A 25,385-nucleotide genomic window follows, 5' to 3' on the forward strand; every position below is an offset into this window, starting at 1 on the left:
GTTAGGTTATGAAATTTTTTTTTTTTGTGTTTCGGTGTTGATTCGCTGCACTCGGCAACGACTTGTGGCTCAGATTTTGATGTCAGTACAAAATGAATCATCAAAATAGAGACCAGAGTATCAAAATGTAGTTTCTTATGTCGTACCACACCTACCAGTGGAGGACCTCCCTCTGTAAGTGCTTCTTCTCCCCGTTAAGCATCCATAAAGCCTGCCCAAAAATGGACTGAAATTATGTTTCTACTAAAAAAAAAAAAAAAAAAAAGTAAGATACTGCATATAAAACAAGCAACTCCCTCCAAGGTGTTTTTTCGGCAGCAAGGGGGCAGTGTTGCATCTGGTAGAACAAAAAAAAAAAAAAGGTGACGTTACAGCAGGATAGGTTTGAGTCTTTGCTCCATCCAATCAGCAGGCAGATGACTGAGCGAGGGGCATGGCACGCTGGTTTTTGCGCCCCCCGTTCATGTGGGCGTAGGGTGGCAGCTCGTCCAGGGTCGCCTGCATGGCGGCGACGGAGTCGCTCCCGTTGGGCGGCGCTCCCGCTCCCGACGTTGATGACGTCACCCCGTTAGCCGCTTGGTGCCCAACAGGCTCCTTGTCCGTGCAGGGCCGTGTGGGCGAGTCGGGGGTTAGCGTGGGCCCGGGCGGAGGGTGGGATCCGGGCGAGGAAGGCGTGTCCAAACGGACGTCATCCATGCTATCTGCGTGTTGCTGAGGCTGCGGCGGGGCCTGAGTGTCGGGCAGCCTGTTGTCGGCGCTGTAGAAGAAACTGACCTCACGGAAGGACGGCTCCAGCTTGTCCTTCACGCTGCCGATGATTTCCACAAAAGATGGACGCATCTTGGGGTTGTACTGCCAGCACATTCGCATCAGCTCAAACCTGCACACAATTACAAATTAGCTTGGAATAAAAATGAAGTCTGACAACAATGTTCTGTGAATCGACAACAAAGTTTGCCGTCCAAAGAATGGACTTACAGCAAGTCGGGGCAGTTTTGCGGTTTGTCCAACAGGCCTCCCTCCATGACAAAGCGCAGCACCTGCTCATTGGACAGACCCTGGTAGGGTTGTTCCGCCAGCGTGGCGATCTCCCACAACACCACCCCGAACGACCTAAACAGACAGATGTAGTTTTGAGGGCTTATGGGGGGGGGTGACGCTGAATGAATACAAAACTTGGACCTGGAGATGAAAACATCATTGACGTCAAGATTTTATAAACTATCAAAGAAAATAGTAAATAAAATAGAAGATCCAACATAAAGACTCATGCAAGTACTGCGCACTTACCAGACGTCGGAATTGGTGGTGAAAACGCCGTCCTTCAAAGACTCAGGTGACATCCACCGGACGGGAAGCAGGCCCTTCCCGCCTTTACGGTAGTAGTCCGTCTCGTAGATGTCTCGGGTCATGCCGAAGTCTGTGAAAAGGTACAAGCCGGCATGTGTCAATCGTTACCGAACTTTGGGAGATTGGGTCAACGTTGTCAAACAAAGCACCTCCTATCTTGACGGTAAAGTCCTCCGCCACCATACAGTTGCGCGCCGCCAGGTCTCGGTGCACAAACTTGCCGGCGTTGAGGTATGCCATGCCATCCGCGATCTGGCCAGCCATTTGCAGCATTTTCTTCAGGGGCGGCAGGGACAAAGTGGACCACTGCTGTTGGAAGAAATGCAGAAGGGAGGGTGCATCAATTAAATGACTAATTAAATATTTTGATATCCAGAGATTTTTTTTTTATTTCTTGATTGTATTTGCTGGCTGACTCAGTTCTTTTTGAGACCGAGCTTTCGGTTGTCATTACCTCTTTCGGTCGGAGGGAGCGCAAGTAGCTCTTGAGGTCTCCCTGTGTCATCAGCTCCATGATGACCAGGGTGGGCTGGCCCTGAGACACCACCCCCAGGAGACGCACCTATCCAAAATGGAGGGTGAGCAAAAAGTCTACCTATGACGTGAAAGGTGTGAGTGCATACATACCACATGATGACAGTTGAACTCCTTCATGACAGAAGCCTCGTTGAGGAACTCGATGCGTTCCCTCATGCTAGCCGACTCGTTCACCGTCTTGATGGCCACCGGCGTCTCGGGTTCATCCTTCACCACGCCCTTGGCGATGCCTTCGTACACCATGCCGAACGAGCCCTGGCCCAGCTCGCGGCTCAGGGAGATCTTCTCGCGTGCCACCTCCCACTCGTCGGGCACATACACTGTGCGGAGGAGAAAAGCGGGTAGCCTTCAACTCGTTGTCAAAGTGACCATTTTGAAGTAAGGACATTTTGTGAAGGTCCATTTTGGGAACCACTGGTTGACCGTAACCTTTTAGTTTGACTGCATCTGGTTATACTGTACTCACTTTCAGCCGCACTGAAGTATTCCGGGTTGACCGACGCGTACAGAACTCCATTTCCAAGCCGATCATTGTTCCTAGCAGCAACGAAATGCGGACTCATCACATAGAATCCCAAATAGAAACTGAAAAGTCATACTTCTGAGAAAAACAAAAATATTTGAGAGGCAGGGTGAGCAGTGGCTCATTTGCAAACACAGGACCTTCCCTCAAAAGTTTAAATTGGAAATAAAACAAATTGTCTTCTTTAACAGTAAATTTTAGTAGTAAAACACAAATATTTACCTGAATCTAAAAATCAGCATAAGCAACAAGTGTCACAAAATAAATGTTTTTTTTAGTTTTTTCTTTTTAAATTCAGAAAAATTACCAAAATATTTTTTTTTGTGCTACAAATGATAAAAAAAAAAAAAGAGATATTTGCTTGTGTTGGACAGTAAAGATATTTTATTTACATGTAGATTAAAAAAAATTGACATTTCAGTTTATGCAATCAGTAAATTAAGGGCATGTTTATAATGGCGACATCATCACAGCAACGTACCTTTTCCTGCTCAGAGTGAAGAACACGGAGAACACGAAGCCGAGGAACAACATGATTGTGGGGGCGCATACGGCGACGTAGAGGAAATTATCAGGTTCTGATGGGTCAAGCACAGCCAATATTTCAACTTATGTACCGTGTATTGATAATTAGGAGTGTGTTGCTGTGCGTGTCTTACGTTTGGCCACATAGAGATCGACCGGTTGGGTCCACGATCCGTTCCCAGCCAACGACGTCGCCCGGACCCTCAGCGAGTAGTTGCCCGGACCTAGGTTGGACAGGCGGATGCCGCGCTGTGTCCGATACAGCTGACCTGACACGCATTCGTGCTTCTCAGTCTGACACACACACACACACACAACCATTGGACCGTGAAGTACAGAGACATGTACAGACATTTTTTCCCAAGGTTGACCACAATCTGTTTGTGGATGCAGGAATATTTTTCCCCCGCATTATTTACTACTAATTTTAGCCATGACACGACTTGGGTCAAAGCAAAGAAAGGTGCTGATGCAGCAAAGGTGAGTATATATTTTTTTGGACGTACCTCGGTGCCCAGCATGAACTTGATCTCGTACATGAGAATGAGGCCGTTGGGGTGGGTTGGCTCCGGCCAGCGCAGGGACACAGAGTCCTCGTTGCTGTCCCAGGACACAACGCCCGGAATGTCATCCGCCTTTTCTGGAAGGGAAACGGAAATAGACACTCATTGAATATAATTCTTTTTCAATTATGCCCACAAGTGACATGTTTTCCACTAACCTGCCGGTTTGGTTCTGGAGAAAACAAACTCGGCGGCGCTGCAACGCTGCACCTGCCGATTGCAGGCGTGGACGTCGATGCGGTACACGGTGAACGGCTGCAAACCGAAGATCTGCAGCTCGCGTTCCGTCACCGCCTGTTCCACAAACTCAAACTCTTGCTCCGCCGGCTCTGGGTCGGCGCCGCTGCCGTTGGCGGCGGCCTGCAGGGGGGAGACGGTGCTGGCGTTGGAGTGAGGCCAGTGCTGGCGTCGAGAGTGGGTGGCGTTGGCGATGCTGAAGAGATCTCTGCGGCGGCGATCGGGAGGTCTGAAAAAGAAGAATTTAAAGAACAAAGTTCAACATTCAACCCTGGAGGCAATTTAGGGTTAGCTGCTAGGCTATAGCGAGCAAAATGTGGACGTTGTGAAAGGGGAAAACTGCTGAATTGTTTGTATCCTGTAAGGTGCACCACCCAAATGTGTCACAAGGGGGCGGCAGTTTATTTCATTTTGACACTTTGATCATCTTTGCCTGGTTTAGCATGTTTTTGTGTGTGTTTGTTTTTATTGTGTGTGTCCGACGGAAACAGGGGTGCGCCATCTGCGTCGGTGCACCAAAGGGACCGACCGTGTGGGTTAAAACGTTTTGGAAAGACTGACCTAGAGGGGGGGAAAAGTAAGTTGGTTGTTTTCAATAAAAGCATCACAGGTCTGTTGTTGGTTATTTGCGAGCAGATGTCAGATGCAGTGAGGTTTGTTGTTTGCTTTGAAACTATGTTGATCTCAAGTCATTCTGTGTGTCTGTGTGTGTGTGTGTGTGTGTGGGCTTGTGTTCCAGTGAGTCATCGAGTTGTTTTCAATGCTTTGCAGCCTCAGGGAAAGAAGGACAACTAGTGAGCAATTTTGTAAATAGAGTCACCAAAACAGCACCAGCCATTTTTGCGGCCACTCAACTTTGACCAAGAAACTTAAGGCACATCCGGCTCCAAAAACAAAAGCAACATAATGCCGTTGAAAAAAAGTTGGAGAGGGGATTTTACACAGGACAGTAAACCCCCACTACACTAATCGAAGTGGAAAAGTTTGTTTAAATAAGGCATGGGGAAGAAAAAAGAAAAAAAAAAAGCCCACCTAGGAGTGAAGATGGAGTTGTGCAGGAAGTTCTCAAAGACTTTCCGGTAGGAGGCGTCCGCGGCTTCCGCCTCCAGGTCCTCTACCGATTTGGGGCAAGGGCAGCAGGAGCCCTTCTCAGGACTGTCGGGGTCTGACTTTGTGGGCTTGGTGTCGTCCTCCTGGTCCCCCACCCCGACCGCCGCCATCCTTACAGGGATCTTCAAATCTGCAGAGGGAGACTTGTTGTCATTCCATTTCCAGCTTGAAGTTTCGAGCACTCCATCAGCACCTTTGGAGCAGTAGTTGTGTTGGTAGAGTTCTCGGTCTTCGGCCTGTTGCTGCCATCGCACCAGGTAGTAGGTTTGATTGCCGTTGGGCGACACCGGGGGCAGCCAGCGCACCACCAGCTGCGTGGAGGAGTTGGAGTAGGCGCGCACGTCCTGAGGCATAGAGGGCGCTAGGGAGACAAAACAGGTGCTCAAGTGGATTGCAAAAGCCAAATTCATATTTCAATTTCATATTTACCTGAGGGGCTGGTGCGGATGTAGACCACTTTGCTCTTCGCACTGGGAATCTGCTTGTCATCCACCATGAGCGTGATGGCCTTGACGAAGATGGCGTACTGCGTCCATGGCTTCAGGCTGGACAGCAGCACGCCGGGGTCGATGTCCTTCTCCTGGTGCAGCTCCACATCCACCATGTTCCAGCTGTTGGAGCCGCAGCCGTCCTGACCCTCGAACTCGGTGATGTTCTGGTACGGCCTGCGGGAGGGGGGGAGACGGGGGTCGTCAATAATGAGCATACCGTCGTGAGTGATCATCAGGAGAAATCACAGCTGAGATCAGAAGAAGGGCGGACGTACGCCTCTTTGTAGTAGACGATAAAGCTGATGAGGTCTCGGTAGTCTCGGGGGCGGTAGCGCTGCCAGGTCAGCTTGATCCTGGTGCTGCTGGTGGTGTTGGACTTGAACTTCAGGATGGTGCTTTCGCCTGAGGGTGCAAAAGACAGTTCTGGCATCAAAAGGAGTTCTTGAGTTGACCTTCAAAGTCAAGAGACTTCAGGGGTTCTTGATGATGCGTATTTTCCCCCACTGCAGCCGAGTTTAGCTCGACTCAGCATCCATTTGAAGAGTACAAGAGGAAACAAGATGAAAAGCAACACAATTGAACACATCTGTCGGATGGCAGCCAACAACGCAGCGCTATCCAGATGTTATAAGAAATGACGTTAACATTAGCTGAGAATTAGGGACGGAAATAGAATACTAAATTATATACACAAATATTGGACGGAATTTCTTGTCTAACTTCTTTATCTTCCACATAAACACTATTTAAGTAATGATATGTAAAATTTGAAACGGTAAAACTCTCAGATCGCAAACTGCGAAGGGAGTCGAAATCGCAATAATGTCTGCTCTTAATGGAAAAAAAATTAAACTGAACATCACGCAGTGGAAAGTGCCAAACTAAGCTAGCGGCAAACCCAAGGAAAACAGGAAATATTTGGACGGCTTTGGAGCGTACAGCTGGCTCGGTCGCCGTTGTTTCGGTAGTCGCTCTCGTCGAAGCGCCCCGGAACGCCCGTCTGCTCCCACATCTTCTGGATCTCCGACACGCATAGTTTGGCGTTGGCCCGGAAGAACAGCTTCCCGCTCCGGATGGTGAGGTTGTGCTGCTTCCAGTCCCACAGGTACTGCAGCTGCTGGTTGTCAAATGCCGAGAAGGCGTACATGCTAGAAGGGGGCCGTAGAAAGAAAATTGTATTGAATCATCAATTCAAATTCAATTTGACGTGCTTAAAAAGATTTGCACAGTCATTTTACGCCAGGGCGCCTCAGGTGCTCAAAAGTATTTGGACCAAAAAAAAAAAAAGTCCTAAGTGACTGAGCATATGTAATGAGCAGCACATGCTAGGCTACATCAGCTCTTGCAATCCTTTAAATCGGACTTTTATTATGAATAGGGGACTAAAGTGGACAAAACGGTGGATATTTGCTCGTTCCACACTTTTGAGAACCACGACACCTTCTGAGATGCGCTTTTGCCGCAGACAAATAAAATCATGTGGCAACTTTGCAGCATTCTTGCTCATTACCAGACATTGCGATCCAGTTTGTCATCATTAATCATGGAGGGATGAAGAGAAAATAAGATCTGAAGAGAATGGGGGGGGGGGGGGGGGGGGGGGGGGGCGATGTGGCTTTTTAGGATTCGCTGGGTACCACCCAGACATACAGGAATGACTGCAATGTGGCGCCTTGGGACAGCAAGACTCTTGTGAACTCAAGGAGAAACAAGTGGAGGACGTTTTCCTGACTGATTCAGCTGTTATCCTTATACATTTGAATCTTTAACCTTTTAGGTCCAATCGAAGATACAGTCAAACACAATTAATTGACGTTTATCTCTCCTAAGCATTTAGCCCCATTGGACCCTAAAACGTTTAACATGATAAACTGGAAACTTCAAACAAAAACAAGTATGCATTTTCTTACTCATCCAGGAGTTCCTCGCCGTCGATGTATCGCAGGCTACGCAGAAAGGCTAGCGAGCTGAGCGTGTGCGAGTGTCGTATGCGCACGTAGCCCGTCACCCTCTGGATCAAACCCGTGGAGCTCTCCAGCTCGGCCACCATGTTGTCTGTAAAGACAATGTCCAAAAAAACATTTCATTTTAAACATCATCAGACTTTCTTCGTCTGCGTATTTATAGTTTGAAGTCCAGGAAATGACACGGTCCTCAGACTTTCCAAGGTCCTGGTCTAGACGCCGTGTGACATCAGCGCCGATTGTAAAAAGTGTTTTGCTCGCAAATGTTTGGACTACTACCTCAGAGCCACCAAGCTACAACTCGGCGCTCCTTTTAAGGTTTCGGAACGGTGAGACATGTTTATGTTTTACAAATGTCATGGAGTGGAAAGAAAGCAACGTGCGGTGCGGCGTACTCACGGCCTCTGCGGATATTGATGTGAAGGTTGCCTTTGATAACCGTACAGCCTTTCAGGGACTGCGCGGCATCCATGGAGTCAATAACCTTCTCCTCGCAGACTTTATCGCACAGACCGTCGCAGGCCGTGCAGGACATGCTGAAGACAAACGTAGATTCACCAAATATTTCGAGAGCTATGACGAGAATGGAGCGAAGCAAGGTTGTCGTGTGCTAATGCTAAAATCTGGCCTTGCCCTTGTGCTGATTTTGGTATTTGCTTCAAACTGATGAATAGATAAAAAAAAAAAAAAAAAAAGAGTAAGCGCAAAACATATTTTCGGAAAAATTAATGAATTGATGTAATTAATAATATGCTTGTACTCTCACATACAAATGCTAGGCGGGCTGGGCTAGGCTAAGCACGGCAGGCTCACCTGTTGGGGGAGGTCCGCGTATACCCAACGGGGCATTCGGACATGCACTCGCCCTCGTGGATGACGAAGCTGTCGAAGTCCGGCAGGTGGACTCTGGAGCAGAGCTCGGCGCTGACGCAGCGCCAACCCTCGAACTTGTAGGTGCCGGGCGGACAGTCGGCCACGCAGCGCCCCTGGTGGTAGTAGTGCACGCAGGCGGCGCAGGAGCTGTCGCTGCCGGCCACGGTGCAGCTGCCCAGGCATTGCGCGTGGCAGCACTCGCCGCTTGCCGTGCACGCTCGCCGCCCGCACCTCCCTGGGCACTCTGATGGCAAAACACAGAAAGACAAAGAAAATGGAATATGACTAACAATGACTTTTGAAATTGCTTGCATATGAGTTTTTGGAGAACTTGCATGATCAAATAAAAAAAAAGGGAGCACTTTTGGACAAGAAACAACGACAACCTTCCCTGTTGAGCATACAAATTGCTCAATCTACTCGGAGGGGGGGTTAGGCGGGTCCACCCATGTTCCAATGTGAGGACAAGTAATGAATAATAAACATGATTTACAGTCTCTGGGAGAAGTTAACGCAGTTGCAGTGCGTCCAACCTGAATTGAGGAGCACGAGTTCCAAAAAGATGAAAATCAGCCGAGATGATGATGTCATCCGCTTGCGTTATCCGTGTAGGGGGTTTCGCTGTTTAAACAGGCCACATAGTGAAGTCATGGGAAATGATGTTCTGTTTAAATGTTGATTGATATGATGACGCACATGCCGCTTTCCAACCCACACTTGCGCTGGGAGTGTTTTATTGAACTTTAAGAAATATTCAGTTTAGATCCTTGGGGAGGGGGACATCATTTTTGAGGATTTTTGAAAACATACATTTCGCTGAAGACTCGTAAAAGAGGCCGGACATGTCAATCAGAGCAAGAAGTCGAGACTGAGAGTGAACAAGAAGGTGAGCATTTTTGTTTGGAGCCATCAGATCTCTTGAACTTTGATAAAGTCCGAATGAGCCCAAATGCAGCTCAATCAAAAACAGGAATCCCAGAAAGACGTGAAGCTTTTCTTGTGGGCAGGTCGTGCAATCAATAGAAATAAATTCAGATGTCAACACAACAAACAAAGTCATTCCTTAACATAAAAAAAAAAAAAAACTATATGAAGCCACAAAGCCGCCGCTGGTCCTGCAGTCTTTCCGATTTGACGAGGAGGCTTCATCAGTTAATGACCAAGAGGTGACCTTCACCGGTCCACCAATCAGAAGCTTCCAAACTGTGTGGTCCCATCAGCCATTCAGCGGGCTGTTTTTGTGGTAAGGCGTCTCTCTCTGGCACACAATGTTCCTCCTCTCCCCCCGCCCACCCAAACAGATGGGGTAAGGAAAAGGGCGGGAACCTGCTGCTATCCGCAAGTCGGAGACATAATGGATACCAGTCTTTTGTGCTAACGTCTTGCTGGGCTGCTGCGCCCCAGGAAGAAATAAGGGATGGGAGAAGGTGGAGAGAAGGAGGGTAGAGGAGGAAAGTCGTTACACATGGCGCGGGCTTGCCTCCAAAAACGCTATGGGTGGGACTGCCAGTAGGGGGAGTTTTTCTCGTCATGGAAACAGGGTCAAACAGTCACCATCTTGGTAATCTTAAAATGTTTATGCAATTCATTCATTCTAATAGTCACAAGTTTAACATTAAGCTTCGTTTAAAATAAAATAAGAGGGCTCGCCATTGAATGAAACATTCTCCTAATTGTTATATAAGAATATATACAACACTAAAGCAACTAAAATGAAGTACAACTAGTCAGCCTTTGAATTATTATTTTTTTAAACTGCACATTTTCATGCCAGAGCAGATTTTCTGTTAAGACTCCCTGTGTGTTTATTTATATTATGATAAATTCTGACTGGAAAAATACAGAGCATCAATGCGAGCAACCTGGATTCAATTTTGAGTTTTATGCCTGTGATTTGTTTTTGCTGAACTTTTTGTGGGTTGGTGCAAATTTTGATGAAAAAAAAAAATCAATCAAGCTAATCCGTTTTAGAATAAAAGGGATGCAACAACAAAATAGTTTTCCGCTGCACTGGCCAAAACATCACTGCTGCATGACTGCCAGTGTGTTCACCTTTTGCCATTCATTTGTGGGAGACCGACCGGTGTTGATCAAAAAGGATTCACAAATGCCTGCCCGGCGGGAAAGTATTCCGGGAACTCCACATCGGTCGGCGGCCAAACAGCAAGAATCTTTCTGGTCCGTTGCATCCAAATTAAGCTATTGTCGCTGCCCCCCAAATGTACAGTGAAAACAAGCAGACTTTTGGTCGTCGTCGATGGTGGTCTCTGTCTTCCTAATTTGTTCATGTTTGGTTCCCATCTGATGATGGTCTCCTGTTTGAGGCAAAGATCAACACACCTGCCCTGATTAGAACGCAACACGAGAACATCCGTGTGGTCGCTACTAATTACGTCCTGATCCGATATTCTGCATCGTATCGGCTTTCGAGCGGGTTATTTTGTGAGTATCATGTCGAATGGGAAGCCAAAAAAATCTCGATGGTGATCTCACTGGTGTTGTTTACCATTGACCGCGTTGCCCAGGTGACAAACACTAACGGCAAACAGGCCATCGGGGAGCTTCCTGTCTGACTTTGTAATTATCAGTTCCCGTCCCCTTTTCCCCGAGGGAGGACCGAGTCGTAACAGCCAAGTGTGGAAAACCGACAATAAGGCAATGAGTTCAAATTTAGATGTATAAATATCCAAAGTAATCGAAAAGTGGAGAGAAACACTTTTGGGTTTGTGTTCTGTGAATAAAAGCAAAGATCAGGTACAACAAACTTCGCCGCTGAGTCCAAAGTCATTGAACACCACCGCTTGGGTCTGTTGACATCCGGAACTGTTCCTTGGCTGTAGTTCAAATCCTAATTAATGGTGATGGTTGTCAAGAGAATTTAGGAGAGCTTTCACAACTTTGAGTTCTCCGGAGCTCGGTCTCTTTCAAAATAAATGGGCCCATTTGGTTGTCTTGTCCTATTAGTAACCCTTCCCACCAATACCCGCCATTGTCTCGGGCAGATCGGTCCTGTGTAAATATTTTATGGAGGACTTCAACAGCGTCTGTAAATAATGTCCACGGCGATGCTTTTGGTTTTTATCTTTTGCTATCTTGATGCTTGATAGCTTCTGGCAGGTCAAACACAAACACGCATTCCGCTTGACAACGTGCTACGTCTTTGCTGTCATTTTTATTGCTCGGAGCACTTTGGCGCCACCGTCTCATGGACGTGACCCGGCTCGGCCGGGTCGGTCAAGACGAGAGTCGTTAATTGGCTTTAAATGGAGATCCGCGGTCCGACGATGATCGTTAGCAGACGCGCCGCTAGCGGCTCGAAACACTGAGCTGTCACACAAACTGTCCGATGCTAACAGAGCCGGCTTTGTGCGAGACTGGAAAACAGTAATATGTGGGCACATTGTGTTTTGTGTCCATCGCCGAGCTGTTGCGGTGTTTATAGAGTCTGCGCCGGTGCTGTTTATTTTCCCAAATTTGCTTGATTACTGGAACGCTCAGAGAAGCAAGGGGGCATGTGTGGAGATGTCCTGAACAGACCTCGAGGATTTGCACTCGGTTTAGTTATTACTCACTCGCTGTTGATTGGAGAGAACGACTTCTGCGAGTAAAAAAATGTAGGTCTTACGAGCGAATAATGACAATAATAATGAAAGCGTCGATAAATGAGCCTTCGAACGATCCTCTGTTGAATGGTGGATCCTCGCAACAATTAAATCGGAATTCGCGTAGGCGTAAAAGTGACCATCATCAAACGGAATTGATACTCAGTTAAATAGTGGCGTGGTTGGTGGGACGATAAAAACCAAAAACACCTGACGGACTCCCTCTCCCCTTCCTCCGCATTTGGGTCGCCCACAGCGAGGAGGGCCTCCCGCAGAAGGTCTGTTGTCGAAAGGCTTCTTCCGGATAATTACAGTCAAAAGGAAACAGATGTGAAGCGCTCCTCGGACTTGAGGTTCCATTTTGGGATGGTCATTTGAGTCGTACCGGGGGGGGGTTTGCGGAGATGCCTTCGATAAGACGTCTTTAGTGGCTACGGGGGTGGTCTTAGAGTCTCCAAATGTAAACATGCGGCTCAAGTGCGGAGCTACAATGAAGGGCAACGCTTCCATTTTTTTTCATTTGGCAATTAGAAAAGCCAAGACTTGACATGTGCCGTCATTTCCTTAGTTATTTGTCGGCTAAATCTTCCCGTGTAATTCCTTGTAGCCAAAGCATCGGAGGTGCCGAAGAGAACCGATTCCGCTCGGGCTCGCCTAAACAGAGCCGGCGGTTCACCTTGTGAAGCGTGTTTGGAAAACACATTTGTCAGATCAGCTGACGCCGCTGGATAAGCGCGAGACAAAAGACATTCCTGGCATCCCCCAACTGACTGCCCTGGAAGAGACATGACAAATAAAAAGTGTTGTTGTCCATCCCGGAGCTGACGGCAATCTTTTCGAGTTCCCGTCGCACCATCCAGGTAGTCCTTAATGTTTTAGGATGGAACATAATCTGAAGATATTCAAGTGTAACAGGGTTAAAGAAAATGGTTGAAGGCAGTTTGCACTTGAACGCAACATATTCAATTTCCATCATGTGCGGTTAGAGTCTACTTAACTATTCAAATGCCGAAAATTCAAGATGAAATTGAATGACAAAATACAAAGCATATTTTTATTGACCCATCTTTTATACGAGACAACTAAGTCCAAAATGGCTGAGGCACATTTGATTGGATTCCCACTCACTCAATTGCACTTTTTTGGTGTTGACATGTTAAAGTAGACTGAACAATCCCTGGAATTTAATGGGAAGGACAGGGGAACTGGCATATAAGATTCCCATAAGGCCACGGCAGACTTCTCTGGCAACCTTAAAAGTCGTGCTCATGTGCGACTTATCACAACTAGACTCCAAGGCCTGCTTGGAGCCCAGCCAGTCGACCTCGCCGGCTCCGATTAAGTCTACAACTCCGACTTGTACAAAATGTACAAAAATGTCACCCTACAGCATAATCAATATCTGGAATTGTCAAAAATACAAAATTATAAAATGTCGTCTATCACTTTGGAAAAGTAAAATGCATATTATTTCCGCTACAATGAACCTAGCTCAACTAGCTTTAAAACATGATTAACCAACAACCAAGTCATGATTAAAAGATAGCAGCTTCGACTTTTCACTATTTCACGTCACGCAAACAACTGAAAATGTGCTTTAAGCAGAGGCCGCATTGAGTCGCCGCTGCATATTTTCTTTGTTTGATATTTTGTGCAACCACAGAACAGAAGGGGGGGGGGGGGGGGGGTCTGGTAGCAAAACAAACTTTAACCATACCTCTGACAAGACACTCGAGCCAGTCAGAGCTCATCACAATCAGACGGTGTTTCACGGATCCCAATCAAAGGCCGCATAATTACAGTGGCCCCGTCACCACAACCAAACCAGTAATGTTCTCTTTCAGGCATTCCACAGATGGGTGTGACTGTTCAATTAAAGTAGCCATGAATGTCCCTGCTTTACACAGCCGACCCTGTCATTACCAGCCCAATCAGCCTCTGCGAACAGGTCGCCGGGATGTGGACTGAAAATACTATGACAATACACTTGGCGTTATTTTTAGATGTTGTTTTAAAGCTCTAACAACTTTGTGGACAAAGACAAAAACATACAGCCGCTTTTGCTGACAATCAGACATCATTGCTAACTTGCCTCCCTTGTTAAATCACAAATTAGCTGTGGCTAATCCTTTTTTTTTTGTTTTGGTTTTGGAAAGCCGGGTTCATTTTCACGGACTACACCCAACCTTGATGAACTCCAGACCTCTTCATTCACAAAATCCCTTCAATAGAACCGGTCTGCCGAAATGAAGTCGGGCAACGTTTCTCAAAAAGCTGCAAAGAAATGCCAAGATCAAACCAAATTACGGTGAGGAATAAAAAAAAAAAAGTGATACCCATTAGTCAATTGCTACAGCTTTCGGACAAATGGAGAAAACATGGAAGAGTGGTGGTGAACCTTCCCAGGAGTGGCCAGCCGGCAGAAATTAGCCCAAGAGCACAGCCGTGACTCATCTAGGAGGTCACAAAGGAACCCTGGACAACATCTAAAGAACTGTAGGCCTCCTTCGTCTCAGTTAGTCCGTTTTCATGAAAAGAGTGAGCAAAAAAATGACATCCGTGGCAGAGTTCCAAACTGGAAACCGCTACTGACCAAAAAGAGCTTAAAGGCTCGTAGTATGAACTCAGTGACGTACAGAGAGGAACTGACTATGTTAAAAATATGAACTCAAAATAGAATAAAAGCCTGCATTTTCATTTGGACCTTAATTGAAACATTGCAACATTTTTGATGTCGTGTTCTGGACACCTGGAACGGATTAACGACATTTCCATTCATTACAATGGCGAACGCCGATTCGATCAAACGCGGTCAAGGCAAGGAACAAATTAAAATTCAATGTGTCATTCAATATGTCAATGTCTTAGAGGGTCACAAAAGAAAAGAATCACTTTAATGGTTAGTATTGTTCCCGTACGATATCCAATGTGAAAACCAAGTTATGATGTTTCAGCATAGCCCGACTCGGATTCCAAATAAATAACAAGGACGGCGCCAAACAACAAGCCCAAAAGAGCAACACTGACATGCAAACGGCGGTAAATGAAGCTAATCGCAGGCTGCGCAACAAGCAGAGCCCTCTGTTTTTATGTGTATTCCCTGTGGGTTGAGGTTAAAAATACAAAACTGGAAAAAAAAAAAAAAAATCCCTTTCCCGTAAATCCCAGAGGACTTTCTTTGTACTTTAATGATGTGCTTTCATCTCCTCCTGAGATACAAAGCGCTGAAAAAAGAAAAAAAAAAAACAACCCCTCCCGTACTTTTCGGGAGGTGTTTACCCCGCATGTCGTGAGATGGGAACCTGACGAAACGTTTGTAACGTGAGAAAAGACACCGAGACAAATAGGGGACGTAAACACAGACGAATGTTGCCTTTGCCACAAAATAAAAGTGGGGGGAAAAAAAAAAGATCCCCTGGAGCGCAAACACACTTTGAAGCCCCGTGTCTTTTTTTTATCCATGTCATACTTTTATGAATGAGTCCACGTTAAGGAAAACAACACTTGTGCTTTTATGGAGCTGATGAATGGACAACCGACTCCGGAAATAGAAAGGACTGAGGTGCTTTCAGACAAGAGAGCTCAGATAAGAACATGAAAGCAAACAAATCTATGGCCTCTCATGATACGGTTTATCGATATCACATGACCACCCTTTTCGTCTTCATCTCTTATCTACGCGATGTACTCGTTTTACAGTGCCCTCTAACGTTCAGACTGAGGTACTACATGACTCAACTGTATTTATAGAGCACTTAATCATGCCGGTGATTCACATAAAGATCAAAAATAATTAGTTCTAATTACTATATTTACGCAACTATATTTATTGTCTATATTATTATAATATTTATACGGCCACGCTAGCAACCGTCGTCATCAGCTTGTAGCGCAGGTCTTTCACGTTGAGCGAGTTCAGTGTAACAAAAATTCGGACAAACTAACAAAATGACACACAAACAAACTAACTAGCAAACAGACTACAAACAGTAATGAATAAACCAAAAAATGTGCGAATGGAACGCTAACCAATGCGCTAACTAACCAAGTCGCACACACACACAAACACATTAACGAACAAAAAAACGTGAAAGCAAACAAACAAAATGGCCTAATTACAGTCGCCATCGCGTGGCCCGTGATTGCACCCAGGCAGTCTTTGAACTTTTGAAGTTATGTCGGCCATGAAAATAAAAAGGAATGACATCAGAGTACAAACGGGGGCTTTCATGGTGTCCAATTAGACACAGCGCACGAGCAGGTATCCCCCACCAGACAACTTCAGACTCCACAGCCTCCATAGTAGACTTGTTTTTTTTGGTCTTCTTTACTGCTGGCTCATTTGCCGTACTAGCAGACTCCCTCTGGAGCCCGGCAGACAGTGTCTTCACGGGGTCCTGCTCCACTTCCGTTCCGTTTGGCCCACTTTGCAGTCGAGCGACTAGCAAACAAATACCGTCGCGGCTGCGAGTAGTATCGCCGGGCGCCGAGATGGCGCCTAAACACCTGCTGATTATTTGGACTCACAAAGAATCAAATATTCAACGATAATCCCTCTCAAGAGACTGTTTGAGCGTTGCAACTCTTTGGCTTCCTTCCCCGCTGGCTGCCTTTCAGACAAACATCACGCGCCACAGACTCAACAGACAAAGAAAATCAAATTTATCAGGCACCTTCCTGTTAAGCTTGACCTCTTTGTTTCTGGGTTATAGTACCGGGAGGATGTGCTGACAAAATATTGTGACAAACTCAAGCCCGAGTCCACAAACTACCACCCCGGAGGTCAATTTTGACAACACACGATTGTTTTCCAAAAAATTCCGAAGCTCAAGTTCATGCATCGGGCGCTCCGCATTTGCATCCTATGCAAACCTGAGCCTGCTCTGCGACTCTGGCGTTGTCACATGAGCGAAAACATCAACATGCTGAGTCCGCAAGCGAGGCAACTGGTCACCAGGGAAACACTTGAGAGACACACACACACACACACACACACACACACACACACACACACACACACACACACACACACACACACACACACACACACACACACACACACACACACACACACACACACACACACACACACACACACACACACACACACACACACACACACACACACACATCTGCTCGACGGCACAGCAAGTCATTGCAAACGCCGCAGTCATAAAAATGAAATGAAAGGGGATGTTCATGTGGAAGGTGACACTGACTAATAAAACTAACGAACGTGTGGCCAAAAAAAAAACCCAAAAAACTAACAAACGTGCAATTGGACTAATAAATTAGAAGAAAATAGCTCATTAACCAACGGACTACCCAATGAGCAAACAAATATGCCAAGGGGCTAACGAACAAGGTGAAGCTGACTTTGACTTTGAATAATAATCAGACTATCAAATAAGCTAACAAATGCGCTAACGGGCTAACAACCACACTATATTAGCGGTGCTGTAAATGCTTGAGCTGGGCAAACAGAGAGACATCCACAGTCACAAAACATCTGCTGATAGCCGAGAGCCAAACCCTGCAGTCAAAGAGAAACCGAGAGGAACTGTTCGCGTCGAGGTGTTTCATTAAAAGCGTTTTACTGGAGCGGCTGAGAACAATCGTGCAACGTAAGCGTGGGCCCATTACCGGTTTGACAGTTTAGCATGGTTTAAAGAAGTCAACGTTTAAATAACCTTCAATACAGACTGTCACTGTAATAAGCTTTTCTTTTTTTGACGTCAATTTCTTCCTGCTAACATATTTTTGCCCTTTTGGCGAGCAGAGAGGGGAGGGGGTGAGCACTTACGCACGCAGGACAAGGAAGAGGGAAGGAGCAAGATGAAAGCGTAACACCGTTGCCAGTTTTGTTCATTGTGCTTTGTCCTCAAAAATGGTGCCAGCTGGCACGAGTTAGCCCCAAGATTTATCTATTTATTTTAACTTAACAAGGTACACATTTCTTGAACCTCCTCGACTAAATAGTTGATGTTTTGTTGAAAATTAAAACAGACTGTGTTAAAAGAACGGTTATCATACCATCAGAAGCGACTATCGGCCCACGCCGAGTTGGACACCATACACAAAAGAGGTCCGTCTTACCTTTCTGGCAGTAGTTGGAGTTCCAGCAGCGGTAGTTATAGTTGTTGTTAAACATGGTCTTGCGGCACTGCGGGTTGTTCTCCATGATGCCCGGGCAGACGTCACTGCACTCTTTGGACTGCTTGTTTCCGGCGATGAAGTTGTTGAACTCGGCGTCCATGATGAGCGACCAGTCCACCGAGTCCAGGTAGCACAGCTCCGGGTTCTTCTCGATGCGGATGGCGCCGCGGGTGATGTTGCGCAGGCTGTACAGGCCGATGTCCTTCAAGCTGGTCATCTCGAAGATGACCAAGGCGTAGTTGTAGAAGAGGTTGCGGCCGCGGATCACGGCCAGGTTGGGGAACAGCGTGCTCAGGCTGTCCAGGCCGGAGACCCGGAAGAGCAGCAGGTAGTCGGTGATCACAGTCAAATTGGGGAAGCTGAGCGAGCGGAAGATCTCTTGGTTGTTGTTCTTGTCGCCGATGAGGAGGATCTGCAAGTAGCCCTCCACCACCGTGCAGTTCTCCAGACGGCGGAATTCGCTGATGTCGTTGCCGATGTCGATGCTTGGCCCGCAAACTGCGGGGTGGAAACATTTTGGAAAGACCATAAATTAATGGTGGACTTTGATAGAACAAACCAGCACATTAATTAATAAACAAGCACATGGACTACCAAACCAATCAACTAACAAGTGAACTAACTACTAACAGTCTCAGCTATAAACTAACTCAGTAGAAAATTAACATGAGACTAAGCTAAAAATAAAAAAAATAAAAAAATAAATATAGTAAATTCAATTTTCTTCCAAATAACAAACACACATTTTAAAAAAAAAAAAGTGCTATTGCACGCTCTACTATTTATTTACATTCTTCAAAATATAGATGACTTAACGTAACCCAAAGAAAACAATGAAGTTCATTCCTCAACTCCAGCGCTATTTATAATGCCAGTCTTATCCAATACATTTGCCAAATATTGACAGTACACTTGGCCCGTGGACTTGTTGACGCAACATGTTTGCCAGGCGTGACAAAATAAATACGACGGTCAGGTTCAATTGGAACGCTAGCTGGAAAAGTGCGGCTCTGCCTTCAGCTTATTGTTTCCCGTCAGCGTCCACCTACAATCACGCTGCTCTGTTGATTTACTGACCCCGGCTCGTTAAGATGTCAACAAGGCGCCACATTAAAAGAAACGGCAGATCAAAACACTTGTGGAACAAAAGAAGGAGAACAGATTCGGGATTTTGCAACGTTGGGTTATTCGTGTAACAGGACCGGATCGGGGAAGTTGTTGCTTAAGACAAGCTCGCGGAAAAACATGCTAATACTCGCATTTGCTACACGAATGGGCCTGTTTGATTTTAAAATGTTTATTAGTACTCTTTGGTGTTATGATTCTACCAGAACGGAAGACAGGCTGGTTCAAAGTCAACAAAAGCCGGGTACGGGTGCACGGATCGACGCCCTCGTATTTTGCCCAGGTGTGATAACTGATGGAGCGTTTTTTTTTTCTTCTACAGAAACACAACCGCTAAAAACTTAAACCCAGTAAGTCATGAAGAACCACTTCTCGGACAACGTGTCTTTGTGACAGTGAGCCCGTATCGGTTGAGGGTAAATATGGGAGCGATTATAAGATGAGGTGGTGCCAAGGAAGCATGATATTTTCTAACATGTTGGACAGGAAGACAAAACGTTCCCTCACGACCGGAGGCGGGAACACGTTTTGTCTCCGTTTTGAAAAGAACACACCGAACCTTCCTGCTGGCAACCCACCCCGTTTCTGAGCTGGTCGAGACGCTTTCGTAAATTATTTTACTGGAAAAGATCCACACGACGCTTTGATTATTCTTTACAGCCCGACCAAATGTTTGCTATTGTCGCAAATTGATGAGTGGACCTCTTTGATGGACGTTGAGTTTTTTTGAAGGCAAACACAAAGTAATTCATGGTCTGAATTAATTTGGAGAACCGAAAATTTTAACTGGGGGCATTTTCCACCGTGTTGCACTTCTGGGTCTAACGGAACATGTTCATTCATACTCTGATGTTTTTTTTTTTTTTGTTGTGGTCCATTCGGTAGGCAGCAGGAGTGGTTAACATGTCTCCCTCACAGTTCTGCCGTTGGTGGTTTGACTCTCGAGTTTACATTCGGCATATTAACGAAACACGTACGACAGGTTCACTGAAGAGTAAAAATGAATGTCCATAGAAGCCTCGTGATTGGCAGGCAATCAATCTCGAGGTGGAATATGACAATCTGAAGATTCGGGAACCCTAAGTTCTCTCTCCGTTCACACGATTCCTCCGCCGTCCTGTAGTAGGAGCACAAGAGCACGTTTTGTCGAGCTGAAAGAAAAAAAACGACGCAGACAAAGTGACCGCTTTCAACCCCTAACCAGGCAAGTGACTTTAATGTGAAGAAAGAAAAAAAAGTTAAGTGACGCCAGGCCTGGTGACTCACAGCGTGCCCTGCTCCAAATGTTCTTAATGTGTACGCTCTTTGTTTGTATATGTTCTTTAAATTGGGACCGACTGGCTTTGCACATCAAGACGAAGAGGCGGGAAGCTTTTTTCTTCTTCTTCTTCTTCTTCTTCCTTCTTCAAACAAAAGCCGCTGAGAGTTTAGATTTTCTCTTTAGTGTGCTATTATTAAAAAAAAAACTTTAAAGTGCTAGTTTGGCAGCGATGTCTTTCTCTACAATCAACTTGTCAGCGCATCTTATCAACAGCCCGCATACCTGTTCAGACAAAACTCACACCCGGATGTGTGTGAAACGGCGCGAGGATGTTCTCAATGTGGTGTATACATGAAATATTTGGATTTCAATCAGGTTTTTAATCCCCCCCCCACCATAAAAAATGCGTCTATGTAAACAGTGTTATGTTATGTCACCGTCGCCGCGTCTTTCACGGGAACTGCTCCCAGTCGCGTTAGATGGGGGTGAAAACCACTGAAGGGGTTTTTCGGCGGCCTGATCGCCGCTCTTCAGTTCCCGTCCAGCTGAGTACACAAGCTTATCTAGTCAGCCTTCATCACATATTTACTCCTGATAACCTTCTCCTCGCCACCGATTGTCCGTGGGCGATCTAGAGGAAATCCACGAGGATGCACTCCAACGACATTTAGCCATAGGACCCTTGAAGATTTGCTTTTTAATCACAATTTCAAACAGTTGCTATTAATGTCTGAAAATGTTTCATCGAAATACGCAAAGCACTCTTGGCGGTTTTGGGAGACTCTCACGGAAATCGGGCCGTTTTGAGGGGACGGCAAAGCCGAGTCGAGCTTTTGTTACCGTGACACCTCGGGGCGGCGAGATTCGTTGAGCCTTAAATGTGAACTGCAAAGCCTTCAAAGACAGTAAAATCTTTGACAATGTATCAATGAATCCGCAACGAATCGATTGGCAAACGATTATTTGAACTTTGGTGTTTTTAGTATACAACTCTCAGTCTTCTGAACATCTCACCCAGAAAGCATCAAAGGGACAGAGTTAAGTTACTGTGAAGTAAGCGGAGCCATTTAAATCAGAGAGAGCCGAGTATCTGAGGCCAACGTTTCGGTGTCACCATTCTCTGAGAACACTGCCAGTAGTCAAGTGTCACTTCTCTTAGTGGTTTTATTCTGGTAAGTTTCTACCCCATGTTTTTGTTCCCAGTCCTGCTGGCTTGATGGAGCTTCTCAGACGTACTTTATGGAGTTTACATTTCATTTTATGTAAGACTACAATGCTTAATTAAAGGAGTGTTGCCGTGTTTTCAACACCGATTAAAACGGGTCGACCTCTGTCTACGCTTGAATAGTTAACCAAAATGTGCCCGTTGAGATTAGAAATGTTTGATGAAGTCGACACTGTGGAATGAATCGTTCCAGATATAATTGATCCCTACGGCTCACCGTACAAAGAAGCTTTCCGCCCATTGGTGCAAGACTAAAACACAGGATAGTGACAACAGGGTGAGAACTCGGGTTTGTCCTGTGACGGCTAGTGGCGAAAGGACGTAAACGCACCTTCTCACAAGCTCCTCACTCTTTCCAATCAACAGAACTCAGTCTGTTTTGCGTGTGAATGTACTTTGGCTTGTTCTATTTTAAACGCCCCCCCCCCCCCCCATACCCGGTTCAACCCCGCCAGCCTGCCCCTTCCCACAGTGCCTCTGAGAGCGAGCGGGATGAGGCCCCGGTTCGCAGTATAGATGGCAACGTGAAGTATTTCCGTCTGTCTTAAAACAAGCCCCGTGTAATTGATTAGCTCATTGATTGGTGACATTTGACTATCGCCCCTTAATGGTTTTGTGTGTAAGACATCAAAGTAGCAAGGGGGTGGGCGTAATGGGGGTGTTGTAAACAGAACCGAAGAAAGTATCGAGTGGTGACTAACGGGGGAAAGTCATGATCGTAAAAAGGGGTCGGACAGCAAGACTTTGTGACCATAGTAGGGGGGAACTGGAAAGGGGTAATCATGATGGGGCAAATCTCAGGAAGTCGCAATGTTCGATACCACTTTGATACCAGTACCCAATTCTTGAGTAGTGACCGATACCGCTTGTATTTTGATATATAAAATCTCCCGGGAAAAAACAACAAACAAAAGCCATTTTCTACTCTACGAATGTCTAATTTCTGGTTCCTCATCATAAAATCGGCCTGAGTAAGGCTGGAACCGATACTGATAGCTGGTATCGGTACTTGCCCATTTCTAGTCAGAAGCGTGACAGGTGGTCAAGCGAAAATTTCTAACCGCAATAAAGGGGTGATAGCAGAAAATGGCGAAAGTCAAAGCATTAAAATCTATTTTACTATTTAACTGATCTTTTTTATTATATTTTTGAATTTTAGCACTTTACGCTAGAGCTTTGGCGCGCAAAAAAAAAAAGTTACAATCCCTATTTTCCATTGGACAGTGACAACATATAAAAGCAGTGTCAGTTTTGGTTGAATATTTGTTGACAGCATGTTGTCGCCACTTGAAGAACCGAACTTTTGGCGTTTCAATTCTCTACCTGTTCATTTCTACACTTTTTTTTTTTCCCTTGCCATGGTCGGTCTGCTGTGGCGCTGCATTTACGGATACCTTCCACGTTTTTGTGGATGCCGCTTCAACCACACAGTGAGTCAGAATCAACAGAGTGGTTTTCATCCGCAGCCTGACTGACTTTCTCCATTGAGTCACTGGCCAGGCCGCTCATTTCAAACTTCGCAGGGCACATGTATGGGAAGCCATATGTGTCGGCATGGATTCCTTTCATTTCCCATCATTTCCTCGGGATGGGTTCCCCCAGATTAAGGGTCTCTAAATGGGTCTTCCAGTCAGTTTTTATTAAATTACATATTTTCAGTGTTTAACATCTTAATGCAAATGGCAATTAACTTATTTTTAAAATTGTACGAGACTGACTTGAGACATTATTTTTACATCCAATGCCAGTGACTCCCTAAATATTGGGTACCCAAAATGAATTAAAGGACACTTTTTTGGGATTGCCAAAAAGTTTTTTTTTAATCTTAGACTCTTTCACTACTTTTTAAATGTGCATGACAGATTTAATTATTTTCCAAAGTAGGATTTTTTTCAAATTTAGGTTTCCACAAATGCGGGTCTAGTGGACCTCAGTGATTACATTTTTTATCCTCATTTTATTTAATTGGACCTTTTTTATGCAAAAGCACCCTTTGCACCATAAAACAACAAAGTGTGTCGTTATTTTATTGTTTGCGTCAAACTTTTTGGTGCTGTCTTGAAATTGTGCATTGAAAAAAAAAAAGTACGGTTTAATAAAAAAAAATGACAAAAGAAAAACACGTGATGAAAAATTGTGCACCGCCTCCAGCATTTGAGCTACCATGTCTTCAGTGGGTCGCAGGACATATTCATCAAAAATAAAACCGTATAGGTTAAAAGCCATTAAGTCAGTTTAGTCATTTCTATTCCTATACTTGAGGTTTCTTCAAACAAAGACCCCAACACGAGTTATAAAGGTCACTTCAAAGTTGTCGTTTAACTTGGTCTTTGATATTCCTTTTTCTAATCGGATACAATGAAGATAAATGAGCTCACAAATCATTAAAGCGCGCCTCTCGATATTGACACAATCACGTATAAGAACCCCAAAAGACATCAAATGACATCATTATTGACATCATTGGAAAAACGTGACTGGGATCAAACCACAACAGTCGCCGGTGCACCGTCTCGCGATTCGGAAGGTGGAATAGAGCACAGACTGGCCTTTTAAAAACCATACCGCTTCTTGCGTTTTGTTTAAGTCGTTATGTGAGATGTTTCTACCAATATGTGTGTAAAAAAATAAAGACTTTGGACTTACTCTCTGTTACGGCGGGTCGGAGTGAGGACAACACGGCCAGCATCAGACCCCAAAACAAGGTCAAGCGGTTCCTCTCCATTCGAGCCCTCATTCCGGGGACGTAAATCCTCCGCCGAAAACCTGCAAATAAATACGCCCGTCGAGTTGGAGGGTCCGTGTAAAACCCACTCCGGGTTATTTCTGGGTGACTCGAGAAGGGGAGAAATGAAAGCCTTTACAAAATCTTCAGCCAGCGCCTTTTAGCCGTTAGCTGGCTAATGGAGCTAATGGGCTAGCAGCCACGCGCTTGCTCGCAGAATCCCGCTCGAAAATCTGTGGTTCAATACTCGCCCCGGTGTAAATCCGTTAGGGAGCCGCTTAAACGCCGGTAAAAGGTACGGCGCGTAGGTGAGGGGGGCGGAACGGAGACGGTTAAACGGGGAGCGGCGGGGATTCCTCTGTAAGCCGCATCTTCACGCTCCATGTCGTGGTGGTGTGTGTGTGGGGGGGCAAACGCATAAAGTCCCGTTACTGGTGAAGGTGGTATGATCAGGAATCAAATCTTCCCTAGAAAGCTTGGATTACATGTCCCCAAAAAACACCGTTCTGTGGCGTGAAAAAAAGCCAATTTTCTTTTATATCTATCAAAAAAAATCATCCGAAAATCCCGTGTTTTTCCCCTTTTTCTCTTTTTTAGGAGACCGCAGTCTCCCTCTCCTCCTTCCTCCTCCCCCTCCTCCTTCAGCCGCTCATTATGCACGGACTCACCGCGTTGTTGTTGTGGTTGCAATTCATCCTCTCGTGCGTTTATATCGCCAGGCCGCGGCTGATATATGCGTTTAAACGTCCTTTGACACTCCCTCGGGTGTGGGTGGGTCTAAATAACGACCCTCAATCGGTAGACAGTGGGTAATAGAGCGTCGCCAGACGAGATTAAACGCGGCGCAGGTACACGGAGTGTCTCCTTGCCTCGCTTCAGTCCGCAGTCTGCCTGTAAACACAAGCGCCGCTCGCAAAGATCACATCTTCTTTTAAATGATGCTAGCTCACTCTGCACAAACTCGCACTTGAATAAGAAATCTCAAACACTTCGGAACCAGGGACTTTTTCATAACTAATAATAATAATGATAATTAATACTAAGGTGACCACATTTTTATAATATGGTCATAAAATTAAATCAAACGGCCGCTCGTCATCACCGACAAATGGAAAGAG

At 45.7% G+C, this 25,385-nt stretch overlaps 1 protein-coding gene across 1 annotated transcript; it reads right to left on the minus strand.

Moving 5' to 3' along the window:
• Nucleotides 1-405: 405 nt before the first annotated feature.
• On the minus strand, nt 406-25,182 carry igf1rb (insulin-like growth factor 1b receptor). Its single transcript, XM_037246526.1, has 21 exons — nt 24,189-25,182; nt 17,872-18,429; nt 8,114-8,417; nt 7,700-7,836; nt 7,247-7,391; nt 6,276-6,484; nt 5,612-5,738; nt 5,275-5,510; nt 5,039-5,206; nt 4,768-4,975; nt 3,657-3,964; nt 3,442-3,575; nt 3,070-3,229; nt 2,892-2,988; nt 2,354-2,424; nt 1,978-2,207; nt 1,805-1,912; nt 1,500-1,659; nt 1,291-1,420; nt 979-1,113; nt 406-880 (listed from the first exon to the last, which is right to left on the minus strand). The coding sequence occupies exons 1-21, from the start codon at nt 24,277-24,279 to the stop codon at nt 406-408; spliced, it is 4,191 nt and encodes a 1,396-aa protein (XP_037102421.1). The 5' UTR covers nt 24,280-25,182.
• Nucleotides 25,183-25,385: the final 203 nt, after the last annotated feature.

Source organism: Syngnathus acus, chromosome 3, assembly GCF_901709675.1.
Source record: "Syngnathus acus chromosome 3, fSynAcu1.2, whole genome shotgun sequence".
Classification (NCBI taxonomy): domain Eukaryota; kingdom Metazoa; phylum Chordata; class Actinopteri; order Syngnathiformes; family Syngnathidae; genus Syngnathus; species Syngnathus acus.

What these genes read in the sequence shown, in the direction of transcription:
- igf1rb (XM_037246526.1), bottom strand. Translation starts at nt 24,279, where the DNA reads ATGAGGGCTCGAATGGAGAGGAACCGCTTGACCTTGTTTTGGGGTCTG. An exon ending in CAACGGCGACCGAGCCAGCT is followed by an intron (nt 5,739 to 6,275) that starts GTACGCTCCAAA and finishes TTGCACCCTCAG; the next exon opens with GCGAAAGCACCATCCTGAAG. An exon ending in AGTTCATGCTGGGCACCGAG is followed by an intron (nt 3,230 to 3,441) that starts GTACGTCCAAAA and finishes TGTGTGTGTCAG; the next exon opens with ACTGAGAAGCACGAATGCGT.